The sequence below is a fragment of the Triturus cristatus genome, chromosome 10 (genome assembly GCF_964204655.1).
Source record: "Triturus cristatus chromosome 10, aTriCri1.1, whole genome shotgun sequence".
Classification (NCBI taxonomy): domain Eukaryota; kingdom Metazoa; phylum Chordata; class Amphibia; order Caudata; family Salamandridae; genus Triturus; species Triturus cristatus.
In genome coordinates, this window is record NC_140593.1 from 1,126,246,450 (window position 1) to 1,126,266,041 (window position 19,592).

Sequence of the window (19,592 nt, forward strand, 5' to 3'; positions counted from 1 at the left end):
TCGCAGAGAAGGCAAGACCGGACGCAAGGCGGACTAGTGAGGGAATGTCATTCTTCGTTCGGCCAGATTTCTGCCATGCCACGGTAGAAAGGAGGTGGAGGCTTCGGCAGCTCATCAAACCCTTTCAGGAAAAAAAACTACAGGTCTACCTGATAAACCCCGCACAGTTAAAGGTTATTAATGAAGGGAAGACTCTCTATTTTTCATCTGAGATAAAGGCGAAGGAGTACCTAGACTCTTTGGGCAATTAGGTTTTTTTTTTTCAGGAAAGACTATCAACTGGTTATCTTGTCTGTCTAGGGTATTTCCTGAGGGTCACAGGGTTGTTTTCTCTTTTTTTTTTTTTTTTTTTTTTTTTTTTTCTCAGCGGTTGTCAGACCCCTAAGTTGCTCAGGGGGTTATATGGTGCTGCCATCTCATTCATAATGTATGTCCGTCCCCGGGGGGGCGATCTTAGGTTACAGCTATTGGTTTTTTTTTTTTCTCATTGCGTCCACTGCTTTTCATCCCATGCACAGACTAGGTCTGAGCGCCTCGTCTGAGGGGGCACAGGGGAGGGAGCGCGGGGGGTTGGGGTGTAGAGGGGGTGGGATGGGAGAGGGGTGGGGGAACAGGGCGTGGGGGGAAAAAGTGAAAAATGAGATAATCTGGTGTTGTAAGGAGTTTGGTAGCTATGTAGTTGGTTGGTTCAGTGTTGCAAGAGCGTTAGCTGGGATGATGTTACAGAGAACTCTGGGACAAGTAGGGCACTCAAATGCATTGATGATCAGAAAACTTATATAATGATGGATATTAAAATATGTACCGTCAATGTTAGCGGACTGAATGACTGGAAAAAACGTCAAAAGTTGGAGTATTTTGTTAAACACCAAGGGATAGATGTACTTTGTTTGCAAGAGACCCACTTACCGTGGGCCAAACGGAATCTACTCTGTATTAGGGGGTTTGATTTGATAGTCTGTACATCACAGACATCTGTAACTAGGGGGGTTGCAATCCTTGGCAGATCTTTTCTAGGGGGGGTGAAGCGGGCTAAAAGTGATAGCTTGGGTAGGTGGGTCATCGCAGAGTTGAATTTAGGATATACAATCTGTTCGATCTATGGGTCAAATTGCGATGACCCAGAGGTTTTTAACTTCCTGGAAGAGGAGCTAGCGGGCTGGCCAACCCCCTTGATAGTTTGCGGTGATCTAAATATATCCACTGACTGGCATAATGTACTTAAGTATTCAGGACGGAAACCTAGGGTGTTTCGGGCTATGTCCTCCCTCTTGAGCTCACATGGGCTCAGGGATGTTTGGGGTGAGAAGGAGACACAGAACCCAGGGTACACGTATTTTTCGCATCCGTTCCAAAAATACTCCAAATTAGATTACTTCTTTATATCAGTCTCGGAACTGAATAGAGTTAGCATAAAGAAACTCCCTAGAATAATTTCTGACCACAACCCGCTGATTCTATCTTGTAGAATAGATTTAGCAGAGAAAAGTTATACTAGTTGGACTTTTGAAAGAAGGTTATTATCGGATCAAAGATTTTTAGATCATATTAAAAAATGGACAGTGGAATTCTTTGACGCAAACCGCTATAGTACCTCTAGGAATAGCGTTTGGGAAGCTTTTAAGGCGGCCCTCAGAGGGGAAACCATTAGTTGTTCAGCGAGAATAAGGAAGGCGGACAGGGGAGAGCTAGATAGGCTTATGGGCCATTTAGCGAAGGCGGAGGAACTGCACATTAGGGACATTGGCAACGGTGTAGATGGGACAGAGAGCCAAAGAAGGTTGGGGATCATTAAAGCCGAACTTCAAAAATTGGTCACACAGAAGGCAGTAGGGGATTATCAGGCATCAAGGGCTAAGCGGTATGAGACAGGGGAGCAGGCTGGTAGGGTTCTGGCACTTCGTATCAGACAGGGTAAATCGAGGAACATCATCTCTAGCATACATGAGGACGGTAAGACTTATTCGGAGACAAAGGAAATTTTAGGGGTGTTTAAAAAATTTTTTCAAAAATTGTACGATGAAGAGAGTCGCCAAGGACCACAAATGGATGAGAATGGTAGCTGGGGTCCAATGCTGGATGATCTATCCAGAGAAGAGCTAGATAGGGACCTGACTGGAAATGAGATTCTGGCCTCCCTACGGGAACTTGCTGTTGGTAAGGCAGCAGGACCCGACGGAATCCCCCTGGAAGTGTACAAAAGCATTGAATCTGAGATAGTGCCCATCTTGCTGGATCTCTTTAATGGTATACTGTGTACAGGGGACATTCCAGATTCATGGAAAGAGACCAATATAATTGTCTTTCACAAGAAGGATAAACCCAAGGAGAACCCAGGTTCTTACCGACCTATCTCGCTCATCAACGCGGATACTAAACTGTATTCGAAAATATGGGCCAAAAGGCTAGGGAGGGTCATTGGCGGTCTTGTCTCTCCTTGGCAGCATGGGTTTGTGCCTGGGCGCGGAACGACGGACCACACACGCCGCGCTATCGCACTGTTCGATGCTCATGCTGCTGGGGGGGGTGAGATGGCCATGATCCTCCTAGATGCGGAGAAAGCGTTTGACCGCGTGGTCTGGGAGTATTTATGGGGTATTCTTGTAGGCAGGGGATTTGGTCCCAAGGTTATCAGGGCTCTTAGAGCTATGTACAAAGATCCGGTCGCCAGGGTGTCAGTAATGGGGGAGAGTTCGGAGAAAATTGTGATTAAGAGAGGAACGCGTCAGGGTTGTCCTTGTTCTCCGATCCTCTTTTCTCTATATATAGACCCCCTGATTCAAAGAATTTTGGGCTGCCCTCAGATTAGCCCAGTGATGTTGAACGGGTATACAACCAAACTGCTAGCATACGCTGACGATCTGGCGGTTCTTACCACCGACCCCCAGGAGGCGATGTCTGCACTTGCAGCGCTGGCGGAAGACTTTGGTAGCAGGTCTGGGTATCTGTTAAATGAGGGGAAGACCCAGATTATTTGCACTAAGAACATCAATAAGTCAGACAGTAGATACGTAGACTCAGCGGTCTATTTAGGGGTCAGAATTAACGCCTCAGTAGATAAGATCATTACAGAGAATTATTGCCCCCTAATGGGATCGATTGAAGCAGAATTAAAGAGGTTGGACGTATTACACCTCTCCCTGGTAGGACGGGTAAACGTCCTTAAAATGTCAATATTTCCGAAGGTCCTTTACTTGTTTCGAGCCATCCCATTATTACTGGAGGAAAAATTATTAAAAAATCTGGAGTCAATATTTAACCGGTTTATCTGGCAATATGGGAAGACTAGGCGCTCCATGAACCTTATGTCGCTCCCGTTTGTAAGGGGGGGCATGGCTTTACCAAACCTTCGTCTATATCATTTATCTTGCCTTCTGGCTCAAATGTCAATACTTTTTCAATCAGTTCCCAGCTCGGTAGCGACACAGGCAGAGAGTCAGGATCCCCCATCTATTTTTGAGCTGCTAGTGGGGAAGAAGGCTGTGGGGCTACTTTTGAGCGAGGTGGATCGGAGATTTTATAAGAGGGCCCGGCTTAAGATCATGGGTGGGGTTTGGGGGTCTTGGAAAGCCGTCCAAAAGCTGCTTGAAATTCCTAAGATTAATGCGCACCTCCTTCTCTGGAACTCTAACCTATTTCCTTATATGGGTATGGACAGGAATTCCGCGGCTTGGAAAGAACATGGAATTAGTTCTATTGGGGATATTATGGAGGGGGGGGAGGTCCTCAGGTTCGAAGTGATCCAACATAAGTTTGGGATTTCATCTAATCATTGGTTTACGTATGGACAGTTAGCCCAAACGTTGAAGGCTTTTAGACCGAGGATACTTGTAACAAGACGTTTCCCCTTGATCGATTATTTATGGAACGGGGGTAATAAAATAACATTTGTCTATAATCACTTAATGACGGGTATTCAGGACGATTTGGAGAAGACAGAATCGGCAATTGCAGGGAAATTAGGCGACCCCGACGTGGATTTAGATCTAGCACTTGTATTAAATAAGAGATTATTTCGATCTTCTAACCTACGGGCTCAGCATTACAAAACGCTGTTTAATCTGTATTTTACTCCGGCGAAGCTGTATGCCTGGGGTCTGGTGGAGAATGATAAGTGTCCTAGATGCAATAATGGTCCAGCGGATCTAATCCACATGTTCCACCAGTGCGATAAGCTTTCTATGGTACTAATGGAAATCTCTAAGTTTTTGGAAGGGCTGCTAGACCGCAGGATTAGGCTATCCCCCACGTTGATGTTGTTAGGCGTAGATAGGAAATTGGAGTTGGGTAGGGCGGCTGAAGCTCTGGTCTTTATATCAACTGCAGTGCTTCGCATCCTTATTTCAGCAGCTTGGAAAGATCCCTCCCCTCCGACATTTCAAATGTGGATAGCAAGGTTGCTGGGAGTGCATAATATTGAGGCATGCCTATATGAGTCAAAAGGTAAAACATTAAGGGAATTAGGAAGAAATATTTGGGCACCACTAGCTATCTGGAGGAGCTTGAGCGCCTAAATACAGCTTTATTTATGTATTTAATGACAACTAATGGTTTAGAATTATTGCCCTATTATTATTATTAGTTTGTCCTTGTTTTATTTGTATTTACAATGGTTAGTATTGCCTAAACGTGCTCTTGTATAGTTTAACAGGAATTTCTATTTAATGAATTTGTAAAATTTGTGTACGACACCAGTAAATCTCAATAAAAAATTTAAAAAAAAAAAAAAAAGTATCCAGTAGGGCCTGATGGTTAGAGTCCATGCCCGGGGGCCTGTAGCAGACCATACCAGTCAGCATTCTCCCATTAGTCTCCTGTAGGGTGAAGCCCAGGATTTCATATCCTACTATATCTTTAAACAGTCCCACTTCTCCTTAAAGATTATCCCTACCCCTCCTCCTCTCCCAGTCAGGCGTGGCTTTTGAAGAATCTTATAGCCGGCAGGGCATACAAATCCTAGCTCCACCGAGGAGTCCGGGTTTACCCAGGTTTCTGTTATGAACAGTAAGTCGAGATCCAGATCTTCCAGCAGGTTACTGATATCTTGATAGTGCTTGATCAGAAACCTGCTGTTGATCAGACCACAAGTCAAGGCATGACGATGTTCCCCCCGCTGCCTATTACCAATTTTTAGTAGTGAGTCTCTGGAATAATAAAGTCTGCCTGTGCAGTTTAGGGCAGCATTACTAGCGGTAAGCGCGGCCGGAGCGCGGACGGGCGCAGACGGGCTTGCCTCTGGCGCGCTATCGGCGCGCCCGCTGCGCGCTTGCATTCCCCTCTTTAAATAGATGTTATCCACTAGAGCGCTAACAAAGATGGCGCCCGGAGGATGTCCCTAGAGTAATGAAATATCGCTAATAGCGATGTGATCAACTTTTCAAGGTGCAGGTAAGTGGGCAGGTACAATAAAAGCACAATAAAAACACAATGAAACAGTATTTTTAAAATAGCCCCAGCACTCGGCTAATTAAACAAAAACAGCAGCAATAATGAGTAAAATACACCACACTTGTGCCTCTCGGCGGCGCGTTCTGCAGCGACAGGTCAGTGTGTTAATCGTCTCGTTAGTGCGTGTGCTTGCATTCCCCTCTTTAAATAGATGTTATCCACTAGAGCGCTAACAAAGATGGCGCCCGGAGGATGTCCCTAGAGTAATCAAATATCGCTAATAGCGATGTGATCAACTTTTTAAGGTGCAGGTAAGTGGGCAGGTACAATAAAAGCACAATAAAAATACAATGAAACAGTATTTTTAAAATAGCCCCAGCACTCGGCTAATTAAACAAAAATAGCAGCAATAATGAGTAAAATACACCACACTTGTGCCTCTCGGCGGCGCGTTCTGCAGCGACAGGTCAGTGTGTTAATCGTCTCGTTAGTGCGTGTGCTTGCATTCCCCTCTTTAAATAGATGGTATCCACTAGAGCGCTAACAAAGATGGCGCCCGGAGGATGTCCCTAGAGTAATCAAATATCGCTAATAGCGATGTGATCAACTTTTTAAGGTGCAGGTAAGTGGGCAGGTACAATAAAAGCACAATAAAAACACAATGAAACAGTATTTTTAAAATAGCCCCAGCACTCGGCTAATTAAACAAAAATAGCAGCAATAATGAGTAAAATACACCACACTTGTGCCTCTCGGCAGCGCGTTCTGCAGCGTCAGTGTGTTAATCGTCTCGTAATTGTGGAGTCATATTAGCTTCACAGGTTAGGAATGTACTGTTGATGTTTTCTCCCTTTTAATGCGTTATGTCAGCTAAAAAAGGTCCGTACGACCAATGGGGAACATTTTAGATGACTTGACTGAGAGATTACGTTGTAAAGCCCAGTGTTTTAAATAGCAACCATGGGATGTGCAGAACGCCTATGAGAAAGGGACACAGGGAAGCCCCTATTAGCCCCGCCAGGGTCAGGTGATGCCTTGTACCTCTGTTGGTTTATGTCAGCAAACCTTTTGATCGCTTCCAGGTCAGGGAAGGGGCCCAGATACATCTCAAATGATGAGGGCAACTGATACCTGATGAGGCAACTGAGAATATACACAGCAGGGGGAGGGAACTTACCTCAACTCATGGCTGTGCCTACCACATCTTTGGAGCATTTTGACAATTTCTTACGTGAGCCTATCCATTTTTCTGGGCAGCACCTTTGTCAGCTAGATGCAGCATGGCTTCTTCTTCTGGGCATACTCCTCCCGACAGGATACCTCCAGCATCCATCTCAAAGCAGGAGAGTCAGACTCTTTTACCAAGGCAGGACCACAGCTTCTTCCAGTTGATATTTACAGATCTCAAATGGTGATGTCCCCTCATATCTGGGAGGCGGGCTAGCTGACAAGGATCTTGGTCCTGTATTTCAGAGGCTTCTCTAGCGCCATGTGGAGTGCTGCCTACTGTGGTTAGAGAGAAATACTGGAACACTGGCTGGCAGATTCAGTCCTTCTCTTATAGTCCATTCTCAGACATAGTTTGTTTATTTCGCCTTTGGTGTTCTGGACCCAGTTCAGGATAGTTTCTTCACTTTGCGTATCCTGCTTCCAGAGTAGACACATTTATTGTTTCTGGGTGACACAGGTGGCTGAATGTGATGCTGGGAGCCTCCACAGGAGAAACACACAACATGAGCATAAAGAAAAGAGAAGCCTTCAAACTTGACTCCTGCTAGCCTTTGGGGAGGTGTATCTCTAGGGTATCTAAAGGGGAGGCCCTGAGAACGGCTAACCCTGAACTTCAGAGGAGATCACTGAGTCTAGACTCCTCACACACTCCATCTGATCTACTGAGAGGGCTCCAAGAAGGAACAAAAATGCAGGTCACTTCTGAAGGTCATTTTGCACATTTAAAGGGAGCTCATTCTCCGACACACTAGAGTCTGTTGCCACCCAAAGGCCCAAGAAATGCTAGCAATCCATAATGTTGTTCTGACCTACATTTTGATCAGCACGCTTGCATTGACAATCCAAGATGGATTCCAGTAATAGACATATGTTACATATAGTCCACTGGCAATACTACCATATACCTATACCACAATAATGCGTTATCCAGGCACACTGAATGTAGAAAGGGGTTAACCACAGAAGGCAGAACCAGTGGCATAACACAGATCCCTGAAGCCCCTGTGGTATGGGTACGCTAAGAGGTCATTAGCACACACGCATGATGTCCATGTGTGCAGACGACAGAAGAATCAAAAACACAGTAGAGACTTGTATTAAGGTAACTCAGGCATGCTGCAGGCTTACAAAACCAGCCCTTATCCAGCCTTGGCACTCCCAGCAAACACATAATAATAGAGTCCGCCATTTCCTCTGAGTCTTCAACATGGGCTGCAAGACATGAACAAGTAGAAATTGCTTTATCTCACAAATCTCGTTAGGAGGCCCCTGCTCCAACAAGCTCAACTCCGAAGTCTGAAGAGTATTCACTTTAGTAGACACCGGCTACAATGTTTATATTGTTCAGTCAAGCAAAAAGTCCCTTTCCTCCAATAATCATTGGGAGGCATTGTCGTTCAGTGTGTCCCAGAACCAACGATATGATGTAGCCTCCTTTTGCAGCGACAGCAACCTAGCAAAACACCTCCCATGCAAAGTAATCCTATTTAATCACACCCTTAATGCAGTCCTACTACATGTTATGTTATTGAAAATTAGTAGAGCGCACATTCACCAACAGGTCTCTTGGCGCTGGGTAGTTTTTATTCCTTGGAGACACCGTTTTGGATAAGTCCATATCTAGCTTTAGGCTTGGGTAAACAACCAGGTTTTCGTTTTTTTCCTGAAACTCAATAGGTCTGTTTCTAGTCTCAACAGAGAGGGCAGAGAGTTCCAAAATTGGGGACCCTGTGTTGAAAAACGCGACCCTCCAGTCAGTTTGTGTATCTTGTTCGGCCCTCTCTAGACTGGGGCTTCTTGTTGCTTCTTGTGGCAAAACTTCTCTATCTGTCCCTTTGCCACAGCCCCCTCTTTCCGTAGGGGGTAAGAACAGTGCTGATCTGGTTTGTGGCCTTATTCTCAGTGCGTTGTTGACTTCATCTTGCTCTCAGTATCTTCGGATGCTGGTAAACAGCAGCACGCGCCTCTATGCCCTCTGTTCGTTGTGGGATCCCTCACCTACAGTGAACAGGAGATGGGTTGCCCTAATGGGAGCTGCTGCTGACAATGACGCTTCTCCAGCTCTTTGTAGCATTAGGACACTTATTAAGGGAGCCACAGAACCTCAATCACCTTTCACTTCCCTGTATGCTACCTGCTGTCCGTAAGCTGTTCTCCAAGCGTAAGTCAGTCCACCAGAAGGTGTAGTTGTGCCTGAGCTCAGAAAAGGCATGTTGTCTTGTGAGCCCCTCAAACCCCAAACATGCATGCATATCTGCACATGCAGAGAGGCTGATCATGACAGCAGGATACAAGTTAAAGGAAAAACCCAATACACCCTTGAGGGCTTGGGCAGATAAATTGAAAAGGTCAAAGTGCCAACAAGGGATTTTGTTTGAAACAAACTAATTAGTTGGATATTTCGAAAAAAATTAATTGGTAGGTGTATTTCAAAATGAACACCAAGGAAGTTATCAATCTACTGATCTAATCGTCAAATATAAAGAGAACACACACGGGAATTGTTTTTTGTGAAATAAACACAAATCTTTTTATGTATAAATCGAGGTAAAAAGGAGTACAAGTAAACCATTGGTTTGAGCAATAAATCATGAAAAAGGGGTTACATTAAATCCACATTTAATCAAAAAACATCTATTTCAGTGCAATTAGACAGAGATATATCTCATTCATGAGAAAATAATCAGCTGTATATAGCAGATATTGTGAAAATAGATGATGGAGTCGACGTTTCGGTCTTGGATGGCATCAGTCCATTAGACCATCTTCAGGACAGTTATTATTGCATATGAAAGACCCTTCATAAATCATAGATGTCACACGATACTCGTTTTAAATCGTGGTATAAGCGCTTCTAGCTAATACAGATATTCTTCCAGATCTCTGACAGCAAAAATATATACAGGAGAAAGTCCTTCCTCGTATTATTTCAAGAATGTCTTGTAGAGAGCTAGACGCGCAAAGGTCTGTCCAGGTCAGGAAAGCAGCAGTTAATGCAACTTCCAAGCTTGCAGCCTAGCAGGGGATCACTAGTCCAGCAGTGTATGCTGAAAAGGATCTGTACTGTGACCTTAAACGTGGGTGGCCATCCTAATACATGCCAGCTCTTATGCACACGGTCATACTGCGTTCCTGACGTATATTTCATCAATGCAGCTTATTACAATTAGGTGTCAACCACATCCTGGCCATGTCTCAAGTCCCACACACTAGTAGCAGGCCACACCTCAACATTGGGTTCTACTGGGAGCTCTAAAATGTCCTCAAATTTATTTCATAACCGTTCTGAAAATGCACCAGAGAAGCAAACCTAGTGAGTGGGCCTGCACTTCCCAATAGTAAGGGATGTAATGCCAAGCCACTAAACAATGTTGGTATAAACGGGGCAGAATTATACATTATATAGCACAGTTTTTCCCAGTATATTGGTGAAAGAGCACTAGATTTTACAGTCAGTTCTGAAAGGGAGTTAATGTCCCACAGATACAACTATAGCTGTGCCAGTTTCACACTGCACTGGAACGTGGAGCACAATTGCCAGACCAGTATTTCCATATGATTTGAAGCACCATAGCCAGACCAGTCTCCCTTATTACCCTAGAATGGAATTGATTGCAGTCAGGGAACTATCTGCATTGCCCAAGTAGGTAAAGCGATGTAACCAGATGTATTCACAATGCTACAGTACGTAAAACACCACTGTCAAGCTGGCTCTTACAACGTCCAAGTACATTAAGCACAACAGCCAGGCCAGCTCCAGATTGCTTAACCATCAAGTGAAGTACCTCAGCCATGGCCAGTTTCCACATTGTCCTCCAGGAGTGGCCTCTGCATTCTTGGGAGAAACCGTATCCTGGGAGTTTGGGATTGAGGGGACTCCTCATCCGGATGCTTTGTGTGTACTCCTTGAATCATCTGTAATGGAGAGAACTCTGCTTGCTGCAGTGCACGTGTATCCCATGGGTCTGCTGGATCTGGGTGGTGGGATGAGTGCTTTGCTTCCTCGTGGTAAATGTGTCCACTCTGTTTGCTGACACTGTGTATTTTTCATGAGTCAGCTGTAACTGGGAGGTTATTAGAGTGCTTAGGAATGTTGTGCTTGACCATAGGGCCCATATACAGTGGATGCGGGTGACATTAAGGAGTGGTGGGGCAAGCAAATCAATTATTTGACCCACTAACAGAGGTGGGGCAAGCAAATCAATTATTTGACCCACTGACAGAGGTGGGGCAAGCAAATCAATTATTTGACCCACTGGCAGACATTGTGAGAAACCAGCAATGCCTTTAGGGTCAACACCAAAGCTCTCAATTATGGCTCGTTATACACATTCTTCATAACGGACCATGACTGAGAGCTCTGGGGTTCAGGCTGAACGCAGTGCAACATAGCTTGTTTATCACATGAGTTTCCTTGAGCACCGACAAGTATAGCCTGTCCACACTGAAGATCAAGAGTACAAAGAAGATCTTAGGGCTCAGATGTTCTAGTGCCCTGATCTATGAGTTTGTTAAAACTCTCCTGAGGGCCTCTTAAGACTATGTTATGTGTTATCGGAAGTTTGGTAGCTCTGCAGCTCCTGCTAGTGTCAACATCGATCAAGGCTGTGCCCACAATGACAAGCTTTGTTTGAACCCTTTCCATTCAGGGTTGGATGAACGAGATGTACTTCTACGACCCCGAGATATATCACCCGTCGTTGACACACTCAGTATTTGTTACACTAGAGGGGTCGTCATTGAAGCTTTCCTATCCCAAGATCAATGTCCCGCGGCGGGCCACAGCCGAGGAAGAGACTCCGGATCTCAACTTCACTAGTCAACGGTCATACGACTTGACCGGTTCTAAGGTAAGATATCACACTCATGACAGGCCAGTTGTATGTGTTAAAATACTTTGCCCGTGCGTATTGTTCCATACGTGCCCACCTTCCATTGCGTCACTGGTCTTAAATAATCCCAGATCATCTGTTGCCTTATTCATGTTCATCGACAGGCACCAGAGCAAGTGCTGAGGTGTAGTGAGGCATCTAATATTTTATACCAATAGTTATACTAGTTCAAACTAATTTTTGTGTGTACCGTATTAGAAAAACAGTGGCCAATCACAAAATTAATTCGGTTTCATCCACAATTTAGAAGCGCTTTTTCAAAGCTTAATTGTAGGTGAAGGGAAAACAGCAAGTCCATAAACAGGAGATAATATCCATCTGTGGGGGTAACATCTATAAGATAGAAGAAGTGTAAGCAATCAATATTGGAGCAGTCACATTGTTTCCCCTCCACCTACGAAAGGGCTCATGTAAATTTTGGGGAAAAGCATGTTGGCGTATGGTTAGTAATCGTTGACATACAGGGCTGCCTTGCTGCGTGCCTCTCTCTATCTCAAAAGCTTTCTACACAGTTGGATGAATACATATAGCCACAGGTGCTCCTGAGCTAGGGTGACCACCCCACTCCAGGTCATTGTGGACGCTGTCTCCAGTCCTGAACTTTCCACCTACAAATCATTCACTTCAGGCCCATTAAGCTAATTAGTTCAATATTAGCAAAACAAGACTACAACACCCAGAATGGATTAGGCTACCACGCAAAAGTCCAGGACTGGTAACAGTGTCTGTAAAGACTTGTAGGGAGATGGTCACCCCGATTACTGGATTCTAGTAGCTCTAATGGAAGTAGAAGGGAATATAAACCTGTTTAAAAGGCTTAGCGCCAGTCTCATTTTAGTCTGAGTTTTTTATTATTCACCTTGTTATGTACCGCTCCATTCTGTATGCTAAAACATTCAGAGCATATTTAAAAGTCCTGAGGGTGGAATCATTTCCACTCTACTAATGGTTCCCTGATTGCCCCATTAACCACCCTGGGGTTCCAAAGTAAAACTTGCTTTCCTTCAAACCTCAGGTTTGCAAACCAGCAGCTCTATAAATACGCAAGGACTCCAGGTAACTGTGACCTTGTAGTTGAACCAGGTGACAGTCTGTCTCCAAATTGGGAATTATTATGTTTTAAATCAGAGGGCCTGATTTACATCTTGGTGGACGGGGGTTACTTTGTCACAAGGGTGCCGGATATCCCGTTCGCTATAATATAAATTCCACACGATATAATGGTATTTAAATTTTGGTGGACAGGATATCTGTCACTGTTGTGAGGGAGTAACCCATCTGCCAAGATCTAAATCAGACCCAGAGTCTTGGGTTCAGCTCGCTTTTGAAACAGAAGTCTAAAATGGAATTTCGAGGTAGTAAACAGGGCAAGAATACCGGGCCCGATTCACAGAACTAACTTAAGACAAAATCCTAAATTTACTACCATTTTGGTATTCACAGAAGGCACTTACTCATTTCAGTATTCACAGAAGTTAGGAGTCCTAACTTTAGGACTCCCAAATGCCTTCTGTGAATACCGAAAGTCTTAAAATTAGGATTTTTCTCAGTTTAGGAGTAGTAAAGTTAGGACTCCTAACTTTACTACTCCTAAACTGAGAAAAATCCTAACTTTACGACTTTAGGTATTCACAGAAGGCATTTAGGAGTCCTAAAGTTAGGAGTCCTAACTTTACTACTACTAAACTGTGAAAAATCCTAATTGTAAGACTTTCGGTATTCACAGAAGGCATTTAGGAGTCCCAAAGTTAGGACTCCTAACTTCTGTGAATACCGAAATGAGTAAGTGCCTTCTGTGAATACCAAAATTAGTAAGTGCCTTCTGTGAATACCAAAATGGTAGTAAGTTTAGGATTTTGTCTTAAGTTAGTTCTGTGAATCGGGCCCACCATAACTGTTCCCAAAAGACATTTTGTGACGTCCTAAGAGGTATACAGGGGTGGTGTGGTGCAGCACATAACTCATGATGAAAAGGTGAAATTACTATTGGCCTTGTAACAGTGGGATTAGAGCAAGTTTATAAGCTGGGGTGCTACCTTCAATGTTACATCACTCAGGTCAGAGGGATTGTGAAAAATCCATGTTTCATACAAAGAACAAGAATAGCAAATGAGCCACACCCATTCAGCAGGAGTGTGGTACGGTGCAGCATGTAGCCGACGGAGCATTTTGGAGCACACAGCTGCAAATATATTACTACAGCATGGTGCGATTGTACACTGTCGTTTACAGACAGCACATTTTCCAATGAAATGGCCACAAAACTCTGCTCAATTACCTTCTGAAGGCTAGCACAGTTATTTTAGAGGTGCTATGGCACCCCAGCACCCCTACTTCCAGCGCCTATGCCTTGTAATGAGAAATCAGTGAATAGCTTATAACCACACTCAACAAGCTGCAACAACAGATTGACCACGTACAAGCTAATGATATGATTGGAGGAGCTCATATAGAGTGCACAATGGCATGGAGCCGCTTGGAACATATTTCCCTGGTCTCAAGGTAGCAATCTCCTGTTCACATTGTGCGAAAAAGCTTTAGTGGCTGCACATTCTAAAACCTGTGCCCACACCTGTTCACAAGACATGCAAAGCAACACTAAAGGCCTTCAAGGGGTCTAAGGTTGAAGGGCAAGTCATAGGTTACTTGGGTGCCTGGGTGGTTACAATGATTGGATTAGCAGGGCCAGCTTTAGCGCTGGAGGTGCCCAGTGCAACATTCTTTTTTGGCACCCTGCCCCATGACCTCCTCCTCAGATTCTCTCAATACCATCTGGTAAAAGTGGCCTTCATCTCTCCATTGTCCTTCTCTCACATACATTTGTATTCTTTTAAAGCACTGGTAAAGGTTGGCTTTACTAATCCACCCAGCTATCCACATAAAATACAGATCTGTTCTTTGCAGCAGGTATATCAACCCTCCATGCTAATTTATGGCGAGTCAAAACTGTCACTAGACAAAACTTCGATCTCACTTTCTCTCTCTAGCAGGATCATTAATCACAAGAGTTATCTTGACATTTCTATTGCTGCCTGAATGCTGGACACAGGTGATTTTAAGTCTTAAATTATGCTAAACACAGTGCACCCCCCCCCCCCCCAAGGTCAGCGTCTAGTGCGACCACACAGGTTGCAGTGCCCTAAAGCCGGCCCTGTGGATTAGTGTTGCCGGGGCTGCCAGTGGTGTAAACATGTGACATGGAGTTCATCAGGATCTCTTTGTTGCCAACAATTGAAAAAGCCATGCACCAAAAACACAGATTCGATGCATTTCTTTGGACTGCATCAACTCCACCAGAATCAGTTCATCCCAACCCCAATGGAATGTGCTCTTTGAAAATACTACCAGCGTCTTTAAAGTTACAGAAAGTGAAACTCATCTGAATACATTTGAGAGCATCTTTGATCTGTTGCAAGTGTTTAATGAAAACATTTGATTGGTCAGGTAAAAAGACTGCTGTGAGCAACTTTGGTAAAAGAAAGTCTTTCTTTGCCTTTAGACCAAAATAAGGATCCCCAGATGTTTCTTTGCATCTTTTTGGAATAACTGTTTTATTCTCATTTCTAGCCTCACTATAGACAGGTACTTCTTAATTTCCTAGATGATGGATTTGATTAGCAATCTGTCTTCAGCTAATCAACTCCAAAACTTTGTAGTCAGGAAGCCACTTAGCTCAGCCAAGATATTTATAGTGACTTCTGTGTTCACTTTGCAGATCTTTCTTTTCCCAACGGGTCTTGCACGAAAGAGAATGTGGAACAAGAAATATCCCATCTGCATCCTATCTGCCAACCAAGGCGATCTGAGTCGTAGAGGGTCTATTGATCCCCGTGAGGTCTCTGCACAGCAAGAAGAAAGCCAGGGGCAGACGTCTGTACCAGACCAAGACAGTGCATTGAAACCTGCTGGGGAGTTCAAGGAGGTGCCGCTCTACCTCTTCGGGAGAACAGGACGTGAGAAGGAGGAATGGTACCAGCACCTTTCAGCGGCCTCCAAACAGGACTCCGGAGATAAGCAAAGTGCCAGCAGAAGTGAAATGAGATCAAGTAAGGTGCAAATCCCACATTTATTTTGTCTCTATTTGTGGGCCTATATAACTTACATCTCAACCTATATTCCATAAGGCATCCTGATCTATAATAGGAGAAAAATAATGTGCCCAATGGAGGTATTACATAATGCACAGATTAACAATTTGACCAACACTTCTTATTGTGTAAAGACGTAAGTGGTGGGTGGAGAAGTCTGTTGCTTACATGTTGGGGCAACAATAGTCGGGCCTGTGGGTAATTTCAACAAGTTGATCTACTTGAAAGACTAGAATATCTATGAGTATTTATGAAAAATAACACAGTGGCAAAAGGATCACAGAAGTGTAGGTGTCACAGATGATTGGGAGGTGGAAGGAATGGGGGAACCAATCGACCAGGCCAGAAGCCGGCATTTCACTTACTATAAGAGACGCAAATCAGCATCTCTTTTTTGTTCGCATTATGTTTTAACATATTGCAACTAATCAAGGTTTTGGAGGATAGCAGAAAAGATGGGGATATCTGTTGGATCTCTCCCAGGGGGCTGTCAAGCGTAACAATTAGTTGGGCCTCATCAGCATAAGACATAAAGTCCAGACCAAAGCATTCTATGATATAAATCAAAGAGGCCTCATTTAAATGTTAAATAAAATCCTAGAAAATGATGATCCCAGAGTGACTTTGCACAGCGCTTGGAAAGACTGATTGATTTAAATCTTGGCAGTATAGATACTACGTCGCAATTGTGATGGAGTATCTATACCACCAAGACCGTGGTCTACCCACCATATTTATATGTGGATGGACCTTAAGTTTAATCACGGTGGAGACTACTCTGATTAAACCCCCCTGACGGCCCTACAGATTAAAGTCCGTTAGAGGCAGACCTCTAATTTTGCCCAACTAATTTATTAAATTTCAATTTTAAGCATTAAAGGTCAGTTTTCACTGCCTATCCCTGACAGGAAATCCCTGGCGGTATGGGGCAATGAAAACTGATAAATGGTCTCCTCGTCATGGGAGTAATGGATAATTTATTTCAGCTTTGTACAGGGCTCCGTCATGTCAATTGAACCTGGCATAAAACTATAAGCAGCATTGACAGGAACTACTGTGATGGCTGTTCCTGCCAAGTCATCTCTAAATTTGGCAGGCGGCACCTCCATCAGGGCGATGGAGTAATGTATTCAGTCTCCCTGATGGAGAAGCAGATCACCTGCCAAAAAATAAATCAGGCCCTTAAACTGAAGAGTAGACAGAGTCGAGGACTGAGTTAAGAAGTAAGAGAATCAGGAAAGGGTGAAGCCACCTAACCCAACCACCAGTTGCTAGAGAAGAATAGAATGATGGACCGCATGCAACGTTGCAGAGAGGTTCAATAAAATATGTCTTAAAGAATGCCTGGCATCCAGGCTCTCCCTTAGGTCATCAACTACCAAAATGGGTTCTGGTTCATTACCCACGTTCCTACTAATCCCCACCTGAGCAAAGTTTAGCAGTTTGTGACCTAAGAAATTGGAAAGCCATTGAGTCATATATTTCTCCACTATTTTAGCAATGGCAGAAATCAAAGAAATTAGTCAGTAATTGCTCTCTTTTCTAGAATCTAGACCAGGCTTCTTTAGTAATGGTTTGACAGTACTCTTCTTCCAACTGGTGGATGAACAAACTGAGGAGAAGGATGTATTAAGAAGCAAAGTTAGGGCAGAAATAATCAAGAGGTCTGAATGGATAAATATCATCGGGTGATCCTGATCTGTTTAAGGAAAGAAGCTGATGGGTTTGAGAATTTTCAATAGGATTGATTGCTTTCAGCAAAGCCTCCTGCGGGGGAGCAGATTGTATCTCTTCCTCCTGATAACGATAGCACAGGTCGCTTCTCATGCTATTGTATGTCAGATGTATGTTATCAGTGAAGGTGGCAGCTTAGTCACACAGCTGTTGTGAATGGAGGATGACGCAGGGCATACTGAATGCATTTTGAGATCTCTGGCAACCTTGAAGTTGGCTTATGATGAGTTGGCAGATGTACGAATCAGTTCCTCATGGCAGGAAAGTTTAGGCTGACAAAGCCAATCCTTATGATGTCTAAGCTGTATATTATTGATCTGGAGGGACTCAGAAGAGTAGGACTGCCACCACTTCCTCTTATCCTGTGTTTTCAAGGTCTTTCCATCCGCATGTCAGCGTGCAACACTGGTTAACTGATCTAGAAAAGGATGTACTTTCATTAGCTGGAAGTATTGTCTGGTTGAACGCAGCACACAGTTATTAAATGATAAGTTGTGTTCTTTTAGACTAGGGGTTGTAGAACCAAGGTCCAAAGATATTCAAATATCGAAATTGCCTCTTCAATTTTATTCTTAGACTGGAGGCAACATTGAAAACAAGTAGACCATGGACTGAGAAGGCAAGTTGGATGGTAATTGTTACGGTCTTCTCCAGGGCGGGTAAAATAGTGATGTCACTATTTTAATCTAAAAGGGTGACCTAGGAACTATCCAAGATGGTGATATCTTGGTTTAGAGAGGTGAACAAGCATCAATGTAATCTAGGAATGAAACAAATCATTAATAGTGTAGGTGGACAAGAACTCTTAAACTGGGCAGCAGCTACTCCTATGGAGAGACAGCCTACATACACAGCATCATGTCAAAGATAACAAGAGCTGCTAACAGAAGATATAGTGCTGCCAAATAACCAGACCTACAGGGACAATGTTGGTGATGTGGGTACTCAATTTCTCAAAAGTCAGAAGCTTGTTGTGAGACCTCAGGGAGGCCTCCCTACACGGGCATACTGGTTGATGATGGTGTTAGATCAAGGACGCCTACCTAGCATACTCAATGATCTTTGGAACCCAATGACTACTAATTATCACATAAATTATCAGTATCATTGTAAGAATTAAATCAGGAATTGTAACTCACACAACTGATCTTTTTCATTTTCAGAAAAGATCATCTTGATTCTAGACATGATAGCAAGGCACTCTGTGCTTGTGTGCAAGTGTGCAATGGTTTTTCTAGGTCACACATCAGTCTCTTGAGGTGGCTATGACTGTTATCATGAAGTGTAAATGCATTGTATCAATGTACTCTACTGAAATTAATTTGAAATAAGAACCCTTCTCTGTGTGTGTCTTGGTGCAAGCGAGCACGTGTTTTTTTCTGTGTTTTGTCGTTTATGGCTGTGTCTGTGTTTGTTTATGTGAAGACATGTGTGCATGTGTTTGTGTATTTGTGTGACCTGGAAACCTGAATGAATTAAATGTATTATGTGTGGTGTGGCGCAGCGGCCAGGGCTCCTGACTCCGGACCACGGGGTTCACGGTTTGATCCCCGGTAGCAGGTTAGTCCAGCGCCATGTGCCTCTGGGCAATAGCTCGCTTAATCTTCCCGACGGCCCCTAGTGCCTTGACACCCTCAGGTAATTGTGCGCTTTACAGATACTGGTTTCATTTCATTTCATTCCTGACCACTATACCTAGAGGTCTCTCCAGCTGCTCTTAAATGTCTTTTCCAAGTCAGAAAAACCAAGCCTTACATCATGAGAAAGCAGATCCCATGGTTTGTGATGTGAGAGGTTTAGGGAATACTCCAATCCATCATTCCCCTACCCTTACAGTAATTAAGAATTGGGAAAGCTTCTAAGAACTCATTTCTGTGAAGAAGATGACAAATCATCTTGTGGACTACAGATGATTACCAGACACCTCTGCAGGGATGTGTTTTTCAGATCAACAAGATAGATTATGCAGAACCATGAGCACCTTCTCTGAGCCACAAAGAACCAGCCTTTGCCTCAAGCTAGGATGGCTCACCTGGGAAGGTGAAACACCTGCTGTTAGTGTTCCCACTTCCCAGTCCCAAAACACTCTATTAATTTGACCCGTTGATTCACATCAAAGATGTCAGCTTCATTGAGGCAAAACTCCTTGTATCTGTGCACTGGGGTTGATGACTTTTTTTTTTTACTTTTAACAGAATCAAAAGGCCCGAAAAATGTATCTCATCACAACTCTTAGGACCTAGTAGTAGTGGAAGCCAAG

At 43.8% G+C, this 19,592-nt stretch overlaps 1 protein-coding gene across 1 annotated transcript in view; it reads left to right on the plus strand.

The window, feature by feature from the left end:
* The window catches only part of LOC146796689 (testis-expressed protein 2-like), a 223,467-nt gene that overhangs the window by 110,179 nt on the left and 93,696 nt on the right, over nt 1-19,592 (plus strand). Inside the window, exons 3-4 of the mRNA XM_085629372.1 lie at nt 11,268-11,468; nt 15,226-15,556. Coding sequence (XP_085485498.1) covers nt 11,268-11,468; nt 15,226-15,556 — 532 coding nt within the window. The remainder of the gene's footprint in view (nt 1-11,267; nt 11,469-15,225; nt 15,557-19,592) is intronic.